This window comes from Numida meleagris, chromosome 1 (assembly GCF_002078875.1).
Source record: "Numida meleagris isolate 19003 breed g44 Domestic line chromosome 1, NumMel1.0, whole genome shotgun sequence".
NCBI lineage: Eukaryota > Metazoa > Chordata > Aves > Galliformes > Numididae > Numida > Numida meleagris.
In genome coordinates this window covers 13109491-13124102 of record NC_034409.1, presented here as the reverse complement: position 1 = coordinate 13124102, position 14612 = coordinate 13109491, and the positions used below count along the sequence as shown (strand labels likewise).

The 14612-nt window shown below is 43.1% G+C and overlaps 1 protein-coding gene across 2 annotated transcripts in view; it reads left to right on the top strand.

Moving 5' to 3' along the window:
* ORC5 (origin recognition complex subunit 5) overlaps positions 1-2126 on the top strand; it is a 70424-nt gene extending 68298 nt beyond the window's left edge. For both annotated transcript variants that reach the window (XM_021384548.1, XM_021384547.1), the window contains exon 15: positions 410-2126. In XM_021384548.1, coding sequence (XP_021240223.1) covers positions 410-455 — 46 coding nt within the window. In that variant the 3' untranslated portion in view covers positions 456-2126. The remainder of the gene's footprint in view (positions 1-409) is intronic.

Below are 14612 nucleotides of genomic sequence, written 5' to 3'. Positions count from 1 at the left end.
AGTGGAGATGAAGGAGTTATGTAGTACATGGTAAAACAGGTGGTTTGGAAAATGAACAAAACGTTCAATAGCATAAAAAACTGCAACTTTGCATCACCAACAGGAATATCATATTTACCATATGAAAATATATTGACTTAAATATTTTTAATGCTTAATGACTGGAATAAGAATCTTTTGATTGTTGCTAGAAAGCTGCTTTATTTTTTTCAAGCTTTACAAAATTTGAATAAATAGAAGGTAGAAACTTAATTCAAAATTAAGTTAAAAATGACTTCTTGATGGCTTTTTCTTTTGGAGATATTGCTTGATTTTGATAGTGCTGTGTCTCACGTGTGTGTCTCCAAACAGGCTGAAGTCTTAGCACTGTTACGACGATTGCTCCAATATACTGTGTTTTTGTTTATAGGACTGTGAACTTCGACATAATAAAGTACTTGTACGATTTCTTGTGAAAACAAGCTTCCCAGCCATATGGACACTGTGACAATGACTAAGGCAAGCTGTGTTCATCTCTCTACTTAGCTGGCCAGAAAGAAGAGTATTTTGGCTCTTTTGGATTTGTCCAAACAGGTGCTGGCCCAGCATGGATTCTGATGAAAATATTCTGATTGGTCTGGGTAGATCTGAGCAGAGGACTATTTACCAGGGACCCTGGAGTATTTGGAAGCAATGTGTTAATTATAAACAGCAGGGTTTGAGCACAATCTGTTCTACTCTTAATGATGTTATCTTAACACTGAAATTGCCTGAAACCCATTTACTTAGGACTGCATTTTGCTCTATGAACTCTCCCCAGTGCTTTGAACATGGCAGCAGCCCTTGTTTGTATGCCCAGTCTTTTCACTTCCTCTCCGCAGGAATCTTTCCAATTGCCTGCCAGAGTAGCTTTTCCTGAGGCTACCATTTTAGGAGAGTGGAGTAGCAAAATACAATAAATATAAGAAAATATTTAAACTCAAGCTGGTATAAATCCTTTCTCTTCAGTCATTTGTAGGCAGACTGTTACACTGTTATATGGAGATCACAATGATTGGAAACTCCCAATTAATCATCATACTGTCCTTTTTTCAGACCATTCATAAATGTTAACTACAAATTATTTTTATGATACTTGCTTTTAAAAACTCATTGATTCATGAAATTCTAACCTGATGTTGAACTTGAAAGGGTTTTTTTGCTTGGACATTTTATATTCCCTTTAAGCTCATCCATTTCTGCTGGGTGCTAATTATAATGCTGTTTTGAAAGAATGTAATTTAAGATACAAACTGTGTGGTGGTTTTTGTAACGGTATCTGTCCTATAGAGAAGTGTGGCACGGCTGTCTTGCCGTCAGAAAGGGAGAGGTTCAGCAGTTGACAAAGTATTCCTGAAGCGGTTGCCCAAATGAGGTTTAATAGTGAATAAGCAGTGTAGTTTTGTAGTGTAGCACAAAGCTTTGATTTTGGAAATATATGGTGGAATACACTGAAACTGTATTTGTCTTCAGTTTACAAGCAGAGGAGTCCCAGCTGCTGTTACCTTTATAGAGTATTGAAATCCACTGGCCCACTTTAGATTTATGAAGGCAATAATCCTTAAGTTTTTTCACAGTCTTGAAGACTCAGGGCCCCACAACCTGTTACTTGGCTATTTTGTTCCTGAATGCTGGCCTTTGACTGTTTGATAGTGTAAGACCATGCTATGTCACATGTTGACCATTATGGATTTCTAAAAGGAAAAATGCACCCTTGTCTTGATACTGGAGATGGTCAAATACCCTGAACACGTGTAGCTCTTTCCCATTTTTTTTTCCCATTGTGAACATGTAGCCAGGCTTCTGCTTCTGGATTTGGACCCAGAGGAACAAGTTCCAGGTGAATCTAAGCAACAGAAGCATCCTTCTGGCCAAGCTGTCATTTCCCTCCTCAGGAGAATGTGAAAGGGCAGCAATGAGTCATCTCTGTGATCCGTTTTCCTTCCGACTGCTGAGCTACATCAAACCCTGCACCTGTCCATGAGGTGGCAACATTTGTCACACTTGCTGAAGTAAATGGATGCAAACACACAACCTGTTTCAAAATGTTTATTGCCTACTTTTGTTTTTACTAATAAAAATGTATATAAGTTGTTCTTGGGACTAAACTTTACAGCTGCTGCTTTTTTTGGAGCTTCTGATGGGTTGAGCTCAGTTCTCGTGCTTGGCCTGCCTACCAAGGGCTGAAAACTGGAGAAGGGAGTTTGAGCTGTTACACATAAACTAGCCCATGCAGAGGAACAGACATACATTATAGTTTTTTCAGATATCTGATGTGGATTGCACTTGGATATGTGAAATGTAATGTGATTGATACTGATTTATGAAGTCCTACGACTCACAAAATTTCAAAAATTCTGCAGCTAACCTTGTTTACAGCTTTCAACAAAGTGAGACAGGGCTGCACTGCTGGAGAGGGACAGTGCCAGCTGATGAAGGTCCTGCTCAGGGGTTGCCAGGGTGGTGGAAAACCATAGCACCTACCACGTAAATACTGTAAGAAGCACTTCTTTGGAAAGCTTTACTATCAACAGCAAGTTTTGAATAGTATAACACTTCAACGTACCCTGCATAAAAATATCAGAAATACTCAAATAGTTCCAGATAACACACGCAAATAGAATACCAGGAGAAAATGGAATACAACCTACGTGAGTATAAGGATGCACAAGAGAACTTTATCATCTTGGAGTCAGGCAACGTTTATCTCTAATATCCTATGAGAAAGAAACAAGCAGGATTTTTAGCACTTGGGCTAACACCTGATCATTTCAGGAATGTTTTTAATGCTGTTGATGATGTACATTGATGTAAGATGCAAAGTCAAAGGTTTCAAACAAAATAGAAAAAACAAGCAAGCATAATGGTCTTTTGCTCTAGTATGATAGCAAGTTAACCCCACCTCAATGTTGTATGGTTAAATCAAATCCAAAATCTTAGTCTTTTTAACTGTATGGATCATAAACGCACATAGGCACTTCTAATAGTACTTAATGAAACACACAGTATTACTTGTTTTAATGTTAAAATTCAGCTGGATATTATAAATTAGCCCACATGTTTAGATAAATGGCATTTCTTTTGCATTGTTGTGATAGCTTTTCTAAAAAGAGATCAAGAGCAGAACCAGTTGAGGACTTAATTTCTGATAGATGCTTGGCAATATGCAGGCAATATACATGGAAAATACTAAACATGCTATGTTTCAGAACTCTTGTCCCTTTGCAGATGTTTGAGTGTGGAACAAAACCAATCACAGTAAGTTCTGGTTTAGGTTGCAGCTGGAAAGATGTTCCTTTAGCATTGCACCGAATGTGTTCATTTGGTTGTCCAACCTTATCTGTAATCCCGTTAATCCCAGATAGAAGATCAGACTGTCAGAACTACCAAACCCCCTTTGTGGAGCACAAAGTATGGGTGACACAAAGTGTGGGTCTTAGAAAATAAGCACTGAGAAAATGTAATGCTGGAGGTATGTTTTGTAGTGTAATTTCTTCCCCGCTAGCCTGACGGTCATTTCCAGTGTAAATCTGAAAGGTGAGGCTACAGTTAGTTGTGGGATGTAGTTAATTTGACCAAAACGAAGTTACCTGGAGGAGTAGTTTCTGGGGATCCGTTACCCAGAGCTGCTGTCCTTTACTCAACGCTCTTTTGTGACCTTTCTGAAAGACTCCTGTCAGTGACATAAAACTTAAAGCTGAATCAGCAGTATGAGAATGAGCAAGGTGTCTGAGGTGTGGATGATGGATGTAGGCTATAACTATGCTGATGATGGATAGTTGGATTTATTCTAACAAACAAGAAATACCTCTATATATCCATATCAATGAGTTTATAAATTACTGCTGAGTGTCCTATTATGTGCCCTGGCAATATTTCAGTTTAAGACCCCATTTTCATGGGTGAAGTCTTGGGCTTCCGCCTCCCCAGGACTGGAATTGCACTCATCCTACAGGTGAGTTTGAGAACTGTGCAAAAGATGCAGAGCAAGAGACATCCTCAGTACTTCAGTGCAGGAGGATGTATTTAAAAAATACCAGGATTTATTTTAATAGTTTGTCAGTCAAAAAGTATTAAGATACTTTAAATATTATTAATGCATAGTACCTAAATTTAATGCCTGGTCCACACATCCACTGGAGCTGGATCTTGTTCTTAGAAGAAGAAAGTAATGGGGAAAGAATTGCACCTATCACAAAGTTGCAGAGAAATTAGTGCCCTTCAATACCTGACTTCATCAACAGCTGCATTTTCATACCAATAGCCTAGAGATTTTCTTTTGAGAATAATCTTGAAAGAGTGCATCCTCATGTAGTATGAAGGAAATTTATTCTTTTTTGACAGTGCTTTACGTTTCTCTGCTTCTCTCAGAACCCACTGTGCCAACCATAATAATCTCTGTGGCTAGTCTCTGATTTTTTTGTGAGTTAAAAGGAGTGAATTGGTTATTTGAACATTTTCTGACATCTGGTGCTGCTGTATACCATGATTTACATATGTGAGCATAGATCCATTTTTCCCTTGGTGAAATTTTTCCAGTGTCCAAGTAGATTTGCCAAACCCATTCAGGCGCTACCTGCTTCCCTCTAACTGGAACAGACAGCCATGCCAGGAAAATAGCGTGAAGGATGGGATTCCCAGCAGGAATGTAGGAGATATTACATGTCTGTGACCTGTAAGCAAAACGCAGACGGTTGAGTATCCCAGGATTAGATATTCCCTCTGCACCTCCATTGGCAGAGATTGCACGGAAGAGCCAGGAACAGCAGGTTCTTAGGGAGTTAGGCATGCTATGTGCTTCAGTCTGCCCAGACAGTTTGGAAACAAGATTTCTTCCACCCAGGATTTAATGCCATGTCATACTGACATGACAGTAAGTTCTGGTTTCTCAACATCAGTGGCAGTTTCTGCTGGAACAAAAAATTGGAAATCATACTGCTTGTTGTTTGGCATTGGCAATGTATCAGCCATATATTTGAAAACCCACGTATTTGCAAATATTTGGGTTTCTAGTATTAAGAAGCTTACAGGTAAGACCAGGGCGATTTGTTGAGCAGCCTGTGCCCATTCGTGTTTCCGTGCTGTGTAGGTTAAACAAGTAATTCCCTGTCCAAGAGCAAAGTCATCTTTGTGAAACAGCGTGGTGCACAAAGTAGCATAGGTGGATTTAATCTTTGAGATGTTGTAATGGGTTGTACTTACGTTGCCTCTTCCTCTGTAAATGGTTAATAACCATTTTCCCCTCAAACTGAGCAAGGGAGCAGCTTTTTTAGAACTGAGCAGAGGAACCAAGGGAAGAGCTGAACAGAGAAAAGGGCAGTCCAGAGCACCAGAAGGTGTCCCTGACTCTTCTTCCACTTGGCTCAAAGCCTTCAGTGAGCTAGCAAAGTGGGCAGGCTGCACTGGGCTGCCTGTGCTATGGGTGCACGTTGTTGGAGCATCCTGTTGTCCCATAATGTCCCTTGTCCTGCCACCATGTGTGTGGGTGTTGATGAGTGTTGACGTGGGACTCGAGAGCAGGTGTTCGGCTTCAGCAATGTTGTTTTTTTCCAAAATTTGATTAATCACATTGTGCCATGATGACTGTGTAGCTGGTTGTCTTGTTCTTGATATTTGTTTTACAAGTTTGTTTGATTTTGATGAAATGTTGATGAAAAACAAATGGCAGTGAGACTTAGCAGGATGCAGTTTTTCATGAGCAGCACAGCAAAGATGCACTTCTCCCAAAATGCGTTCAGAAATGCATTCAGTGCATATGTTCTGTTTTCCTAGCACATACAGATTTTCAGCAGAACAGGATTTTTAATGTGCAGATACTTTCCTTTCTGCATTTGATTCTCAGGGAAGTATATACATACATAAATTAATTTATATGCTTTTCAGATATTTGAGTTCAGATGAAGGTATTGGGAATAAAATAGGACCAGTAGGGCTGGAAAACAGCTTTGCTAGCTGCTGTTCATGCACTGGGAGTGCAGCAGCTGTGCACTTCCTCTGCCTTCACACAAGCATGAGAGCTTTCATACAGAGACTTCTAAATCCTGGCAGTCAGAGCATTGTTGGAAAGAGCTTAGCAAGGAGTAACCTTTCATTCATCAGTAGTGAGGCACTGCAACAGGTTGCCCAGAGTGGTGGTGGATGTCCATGGGTGACGTGTCTGATGGATGTCTCTGGAGACATTCAAGGTCGGCTGACTGGGGCTCTCTGAGCACCTGATCCAGCTGTAGGTGTCCCTGCTCATTGCAGGGGGGTTGGACCAGATGACCTTTAAAGGTCCCTTCCAACTCAAACGATTCCATGATTCTACAGTCTGCAAAGGTGACACATGATGATACTCCCCTGCAGCTACAGCAGTTCTGAATTGCAGACACCTGGAGGAATGCCCATCCCATTATCTCACAGTAATGTTTTCCATGCAATTTTTGATTATTCCCTAAGGATGCATTAAGAAAGATAAAACAAATAGCTGGGAATCCAGCTGCAATTCAGGAATTTCAGAGCAATGAGTGTAAGTGCCACCAGAAGGGCACAGCATTGCTGCCAGAGCAGACCTGTGGTCCTTCCCTCCCGGAGTTTCCTCCTGCAGCAACATGGGCCTGGGCTGCAGGATGTGCGGTAACCTGAAATAGGCTCTGTGTCACTGTTCCTTCAGGCACGCTAGAACGTATTTGGAGCTATCGCTTGAGACGTATTTGTGTTCCCTGAGCGTGTTCTTACCCAGCCTTACTCAGTTTCAAGAATGGGGTTTTTGGTTGATGGCAACAGAAGTAAATGTGATGCTTGCACGAATGGTCAGTTTTCTGCAAGGAGTTATCCTCAGCGATCCCTCCACCGCTCACCGCCCACATTAAAATGAGAACAGACTCGTTTGCGTTGTTAACTAGACAGTCTGTGCGTAACCTGGCTGTAGACTCAATTCTTTTGCTCCTCCCCATCTGATCTCCAGTACCTTCTCCAAAGCACGGGAGTAACAGGGCTTTTAACTGAAATAATCACAACATTTTATGTATTGATATCAAAAGAGAAAACACCAGCTTTATTTTTCCGTCATACAATTAGCCAAGTCTTGCTAAAATCCCTTTACCCTCGAGATACAAATTGTGCTAAGGCTGACACACCCATTATAGGAAAAAGTGTTAATCTTTTGCAAAATTCTGAGAAGCTAACAAGTTTATGTTATGGAAAAAAAATCAGATAATCTTCATTATAGCCACTGCTGCTCGTGGCAGCTGTAGCAGTGAATAGCAAGTGCTTTGAGCTGCCTGTGAGCTGCGTATCCACGTCCCCTCCTGCACAGTTCTTTTTCATGTAGAGTGAATACTTTTGGTGGCAGCCTTTTACTTTCTCCTACGCACCTTCTTCAAAAATCAGAGCTGTGAGGAGACGAGCCTGCCTGGTTCGCTTGGGAAACATTTGCAGAAATAAATTAATCTGTTCACTAAGAGAAAAGTCCCTGAAGTCCCAATTACAGAAAGCTACTTAAGTGTGCGGCACAACTTCATGAATCTTTGGTGCTGAGGGCAATTAAGTGCGTGAGCGTAGACAGCTGTTGTCCGTCAGCAGCTGCAGAACAGCTCATCCATCAGAACAGAGCCCTGTCTCTGCACGCGCGCAGCCCGAGAGATGTGGGGATCCTGGAGGAGGCCAGGTGGAGCCACGCTTGGTGTGCTGCTTCCTTCGCAGTGTCCTTTCCTGGGAAAGGCAGCTGACAGAGCACGGTAAGGTGATGGGTTTCGAATGATGCTCTCGGTGAGGCGGGGAGCCTTGCTGATCCAGAGTTGTGGCTGCTGTTGGAGCTGTTGCAGCCTCCTTCAGGCTGGTGTCTCTGTCACTGCCCAAAATAGTGAATCCACCAGGTAGCGGGGATCCAGATCACTGTGTGGGATGGACCTGCTCTTCATTCAGCTCGTTTAAATGGCAGGAGAAAATCTGCCTCGGTGGAGACCGGGATGACCCTTCTTAGGTTGTATCTAATGGTCCTCACTCATTAAAAAGGGGAATTTCTGCATGAAATGAGTAAGCCCATGTAGGCTGCTTTAACAGTTCCAACTTCGGCTGCTGGGAAAGTAATTCTTTTATTTTTAGTAGGTTAAGGAACATCATTTTTCTGCTAACCTTTTCTCTTTTGAATTCTTTTCTACAGATGCCTTCCAGAAATCTTTGGATGTTTGATATGTTACTATAGATATATAGTAAAATTCTGACAGTTTTCTTATTGCTCAAAACCTGCGGTTTCCTGCAGAGACCTTTTCTTTGCTGCAGCCGCATTGCCAAGTTGTCAGAGCATTAATTAAACCAGAAGAATGAGGCATTGCGTGTCATTTCCTATACTGGATGCCTCCATGTCAGGGACACATCTCCATGGCAAGAACCTGTACATACACACAAAATAAGCCTGGCAACAGTACAAAAGCTTGCACAGGCTTTTGAGTGAAAAACGTGGCAGAGGAAAATATGGAATTTAAAGCAAGGTATTTGTGGGGAAATAAAGAGTTTGCTGGATGCTTAATTTCTTAAGCACAAACGCGTTGGTTTCATTTGAACACCGTGTGTATTCCGGTGTTATTTTTAATCTCCATATATTAGATGTTTCAGATATGTATTAGCTCAAATCTTAAAAGGTTTCTCATTTTAAATCCCCTCATTCATTACAGGTGACAGAGTGCTCCTTTGTGGGATTACAGATTCTCTGTGCAGGCACATAAAGTTATGTGGAATAAAACTTCATTCCCTATAAACTACCAATAATTTGCATGTGTTTCATTTTGCTGCATGAATCAGAATGTCTTCATTTCATGTATTATACATCACCTCACAATTTTATGTACATTTACTTTGCTGCTTAGGAGCCAGAAAATACAGCACACGTGTTGATGCTTTTCCTGCAATAAAACACTTAAACTGTAATTGCAGTTCCCTGCTTGCTAGCACCACAGGCAGAGCCACAGCGTTAGAGAAATGGGAGCATTTTTCATTTTTCTCTCACATTTTGGGACTGTGGTTCTTACAGTGATGGACTTTGTGACTCTTCACAAGCTAAATTTGTTCACAGCTGTCTGAGATACAAATCCTATTAAAAATATATACAGGTTTACTTATATGCATAGGGGCTGCTCTGAAAGTAATGCCTTCTACTTTGTTACATTGGCCCACAATGTCAGAGGTGGCTGTTGGTGGTATGGCAGTAGAGGCTGAATCTTCCCACCAATATTCCATTGCATTTTGTTGCTGTGTGACAGATGGCTGCAGAGGGGCAGTCTGACAGAATGGCCTCTGACATGGAAGTGCAGATGGAGCAAAGGTGTGTCACTGAATGCCTCCATGCAGAAAAAAATGGCACTCATTGCCATCCATTGGTGCTTGTTGAACTTCTATGGAGACCAACCAGTGGGTGTGAGCACAGTGAGATGGTGGGTGGTGTGTTTCAGCAGTGGCGACAGAGACGTGCACTGCATGCAGGCTCTTGTTCATTGCTGGTGAAAACACAACTGATGGTGGTAACTATGTTGACAAATAGTGTTTTGTAGCTGAGAATTTGCTCTATCAAATAGAGTTATTGTGCTCTTTGTTGTACTTTCCATGGAAATAAATAGGAGGCATTACTTTTGGAGCAACCCATGCACGTATATACTTGAAAGAAAAAATGTTTTGTTATGAGGACAGTAGGATAAGGAGGTGATACGTGGAGGATACATCCTTAAAACTCATGGGCACACAGGGATCTCCCTGTCTTCTCGCGGCACACAGAGCAATTCCTGGTTGATCACTTGCAAAGACTCCAGGGAGGAGGAACCTTGTAATAGGTTGCACCTGGCAGTGCCACCAGGGCTGTGCGGGTGAGAAGAGGGACAGAGATAGTGTCCATCCTTTACAGGTGTTGTCATGCTCATGGGCAGAGCACATATGTGTTAGTACTTCCTGGAATGTGGCTCAGCCTTTGCTCCTCCTGCAGGCACCCAGCCTGGGTGGTGCAGTCCAGATAAACTTTGAGAGCTTTTGGCTTCTGTAACATGACAACAGCGTGGCTGCAGGTGTAACAGTGTGGCTGCAGGTCTGGCATGGTCCTGCAGGTGGTCAGAAGCAGAAGTCATGCTTCCCACAGCTCCTGTGCAGCATATGCACCGTGTTCCCCTTCTCTCAGTGTCCTGACTGTTGCTGCTATTTCAGATGTATGTGCAGAAGCACTATGTGGGTGCCAGTCGCAGTTACACTTCAGCAGAGCATTTTCACACTTCCCTACCTCTGATACGTACAAAACCATCACCGATGAGTCCCGTAAGACGGCTCTCATTACGCCTGGCTCACTGCTTGCCATGCAGTCGGTGCTAAGGCATCAGAGACAGCGGCTGAGGCTGTGCCTGGAGCTGGGCAGTGAGGAGGACATGTCCCAGGGCTTGACAGCTGCCTGAAGGCCTCAGGGAGGCCCTCTCTCACACAGAGAGTCACAACCTTGTACAAGTTGGGGTAGAATCATAGAATCATTAAGGTTGGAAAAGACCACTAAGGTCATCTAGTCCAACCATCACCTACTATGCCCATAAGTGTGATAACTGCCCTTTTATTGAACACCTCCAGGGACGGTGACTCCACCACCTCCCTGGGCAGCCTCTCCCAGTGCCTCACCACTCTTTCTGAGGAGAATTTTTTCCTAATATCCAACCTGATGCAGAAGATGCTGTGTTTCTTCAGCATGTTCCAGGCATAGATGGTGCCCACGGTCATGGTGGCTGGGAGAGCTGCTGGCACAATGATGGTGACAAGGCTGAAGGCACAGATGATGATTTGCCCCACAGAAAACTGATAGCCATGGTTTGGGTTTGGAGCAAGGAGGAAGTGTCTAAAAGTGGGAGCGGGGATAACCACTTGGTTGTGCAAGACACAGAGCTGGTGGAAAGCACCAGAAGGACGCTGTGACCTGAAGAGTTGCTCCAGGCAACTGAGCAGTGCTGAGCCCTCTCCCATGGCCATGGTGAGACTCAGTGTCCCATTTCCCTCCTTTTCTCCCCCCTGCATCATCCTCGCCATCACTCAAGCAATAGGATTTCTCCTCTAAAAAATACTCTTTAAAAATTTCTGATGAATAGCATTAATCCCCTAAGAGAAGAACACTCTAGATTGCCTAGCTGCAAACATCTTTTATTCATGAGCAGCATGCGCTGTGTGTTCACTCCCTCACTCGAGTCTCAGGCATTATTTCGGGAAGAAGAAAGCACATCTTTACCATCATAGGCTTATGAACAATCAAAAAATGTATAATGAAGAGGCAACACTTCTCAGAGGCAATAACCTACTGAAACATTATAAGCCTTTATAGTCAACGGGCATTTAAAAGACGCAACGTGCAACCAACAGAACTTTGTTATTAAATCATTACTTTTTTTGTACACCTTCAAAGCTCTCTGATTTTCCAAAGGATGATAAAGTTCCATCCCTCTGTTGTAGGTGCTGGAGAACTTTCTTTCTTCTCCCTGTGTACATAGGGTGAATCCTAAATGATAAACTCTGCCAGTTTGATGGTTGCTTTTTTCTCACAAGCTGCATGCTTGTTAACTTACATTGCCCTTAACATTCTCCCCAGTGCATCCCCCTGCTCCCTCTCTTTTTGTTTGCTGGGAGTCCCGAGAAGAAGCACATGCAAGGATGCTAAGTTTTCAAGTTGACCTCAAGATTAAAATACACTATTTCCCCTCTCAAGTCTATTTTTTAAAATACAGGTGAAATAGCCTGAGGGGGTGCAGAAGTTTACCTCTTTAATTAATTTAATACCATTTCTTCACAAAGAAGTGAAGCAGCAGCACAGGTGAAAAGACTGTAGAAAAACCTGCTGCTTCAGCCTAACTCAGGCCTAGTAGGGTTGGCTACTAGGCGCGTTTGGTCATCGTACGAATTAGTTCTCATTGCTGGGATTTTAGCTTTGATTTCTCATTATAAGCTTCTGGAATGATGAGGATTAACAGCACTTGAGGGGCAGATCCAAAGACTTCATCTGACTGGTGGTTTAGGAGGGGTCCGTATATACACCTAAGGTTAATGATACGAGAGCTCCCCTCTGTAGCTTCATCTTCAAAAATGCAATTGACCTTTTCTCAGCTTAATTAGGGATGAATTTATAAAGATATGTCTTAATGTTTGACCCCAATCTGCTTTGCGTGCCCTCGTTCAGTTGGTCCTATAAGTAATACAGCTTCCTGTCAGCAAAAGGAGGTGAGAGATTTGTTCAAATGTCCATCGTCAGCAGCCCAGCAGAGATGGCTCATGCTGGGGCTCTAACTGGGGATGACTGGAGGGCTCAGATCAGCTACACAAAGCTGACCAAAGCTTTCTGGTTTTCAGCTTTGCTATTCAGCTCCCATTACTCCTGCTTTTAAACCTAGCAGTACTTTAGCAACTCTTTTTTCCCAAGGTGGCATTTTTCTTCAAGCTACTATTGCTCCATCAAGGGTAAGCCAACCCTCTTGTGCCCAGCAAATGCTGCAGTCAGTCTTTCTGGTGAGGGAATGCAAGAGAAGGGCTCAGAGAAGAGTCACCCTAATAAATACACTGTGCCTGGGGAATACCAGCTCTTTTGGGCACCTGTAGACTCAGCACTCTTGGTGTCCGTGGGCTGTGCAGGGCTGGGGAGAGAAGCCCCAGGTCAGCACGTCCAAGCTCATCCACCAGGAAAGGGCTCAACTCCATAAGACGTGGTGAGTCATCTCCTCTTGCTAGTGGGTTCCCTCTCCCTAGGGCATATGCTTCCACTGTTTGCTTTCTACCACTTTCAGAGTAGGTCTCCCCCTCTGGGAGCCAGAAGCTAACCCAGCTGAAGATCTGGGGAGCTATTTGCCTTCCCCAACTGCAAGAAGGGCTGATGAGCACCATAACTGACAAAAGAGGAGAGGAGGAGCTCTCAGGTCTGCCTTTGAGCAAGGACAGGGAAGCAGGGTGAGGAGTGTCAGGGTGTTCTTTGGTACCTAAAAGCCATTGGATCAGCCTGGCCACCCTCAAAACCACATCCTGAATATATTCAGGCCCTTGTAGACTGATGTTCCTTGCATTTGGCCTTTGCCACAGCTTGTGCTCTTCTAGACAGTGTCAGTAGATGGAAATGCTATTTTAAAAATATGACTTTATTATCCTCTTATCCATGCAAAGGAGGGACTCTCTGGTCAGGCTTGGGGTACTTTCTTAAGGTGTTGCGAAGAAGCTTATGCTGTAACAAACAGGGCTGTGCAAATGCCAAAGTTATTAAACCTGCCCTTTTCATGACCATTAAATTAATTGACAGGTTTTTTTTTTTTTAAATCACCCTCTAATCTTTCAGAGAACAGAGCCTCTGCTTAGAGATAGTGTTCCAAGGAGAACCAGCCACCAGACGAGGCATGCTCTTGATTTATAGCTGCAGCAGCATGAATTTCATATAACATGATAATACCCTATAAAGTCTCAGAGCTCCACACTGAGTCCTGCATAGATAACAGGTTGAGCAGTACACGAAGTCAGGACACGATAATAATGTCTTTCCATCAGCATGAAACGATGCTATTTGGGATGCCACGCTTCTTGGATGTGGGAGCAGTAATCCCATTATCAGTCATCACCAATAAACGACACCACTGTAGATACCCGTTTGCTAGGTGATACACAGAAGCTATTAGGAAGCCGCCTAGTCGGCATGCTGAGCTTTCACCTGCTATTTCTTTGCAGATTTCCTCTACAGATACCTGCCCATCCGCCGATATTTTTTATCACTACAAATAAGAGGGTTCTTACTTCGTGGTGACTTGGTTATTATTTCCAGCTGCCAGCTGTACTTCAGCAATGATCAGGGCATCCCCTGCCAGGGCTTGGGACCACCTCCTGCAGGGTGCTGTTCTCTGCTCTGAGACCCTCCAGAGGCAGAAATGCAGCCCAGTGTAGTAGGTACAATAATAACTGCACCTCTGGGGGGAGGGCTGGCAAGGAACAGCTGTGAGAGCTGTCATAAATTACTGGAGAGGTCTCTGGAAACGTAGACAAGTAACTCCCAACTGACAGTGCCAAGCAAACAGATGAGTTTTCATCATCTTCACACCTTAGCCTATCCCTTCCTGATATGGCATACTTTTTGATTGCACTATGCTATTTTACAACTTGCATGAAATATTTAGAGCTTTAAATTTACATGGTCATGAGACATGTCCCTGTGCAGTACTTCTTACACTGCAAATACAGGAGCTGTATAATTACACACTTACACAAAATTATATTAGTGGGAGAAATGTAATTTTATTCCAGCACATGGTTAGAAATTATTTCTATAATGAAAATAGAGAAAGAATTTCTTTAATTAGATACAACAGCAAATGAATGAACCACTCGGACTGCACATGCTGGGACTGCGGTTGTGCAGAGCCAGGCTTTTCACCTCCCCAGGCTCAGAACATAAGTTAGCACAGCAAGAGAGACTGAGGGAAAGCCTTGATTCTGCTGCTCATCTCTCTGCCCATCCATACCTTGTATCTATCCATACTTGCTCACTTCAGACCTTTAGGAGCAGCCTAAGGATCTGCTGCTGAATACAAATGTTCATTGCCTGCATGGCATTTCTTGGCTGCTCAGGACGCTTCACAGCT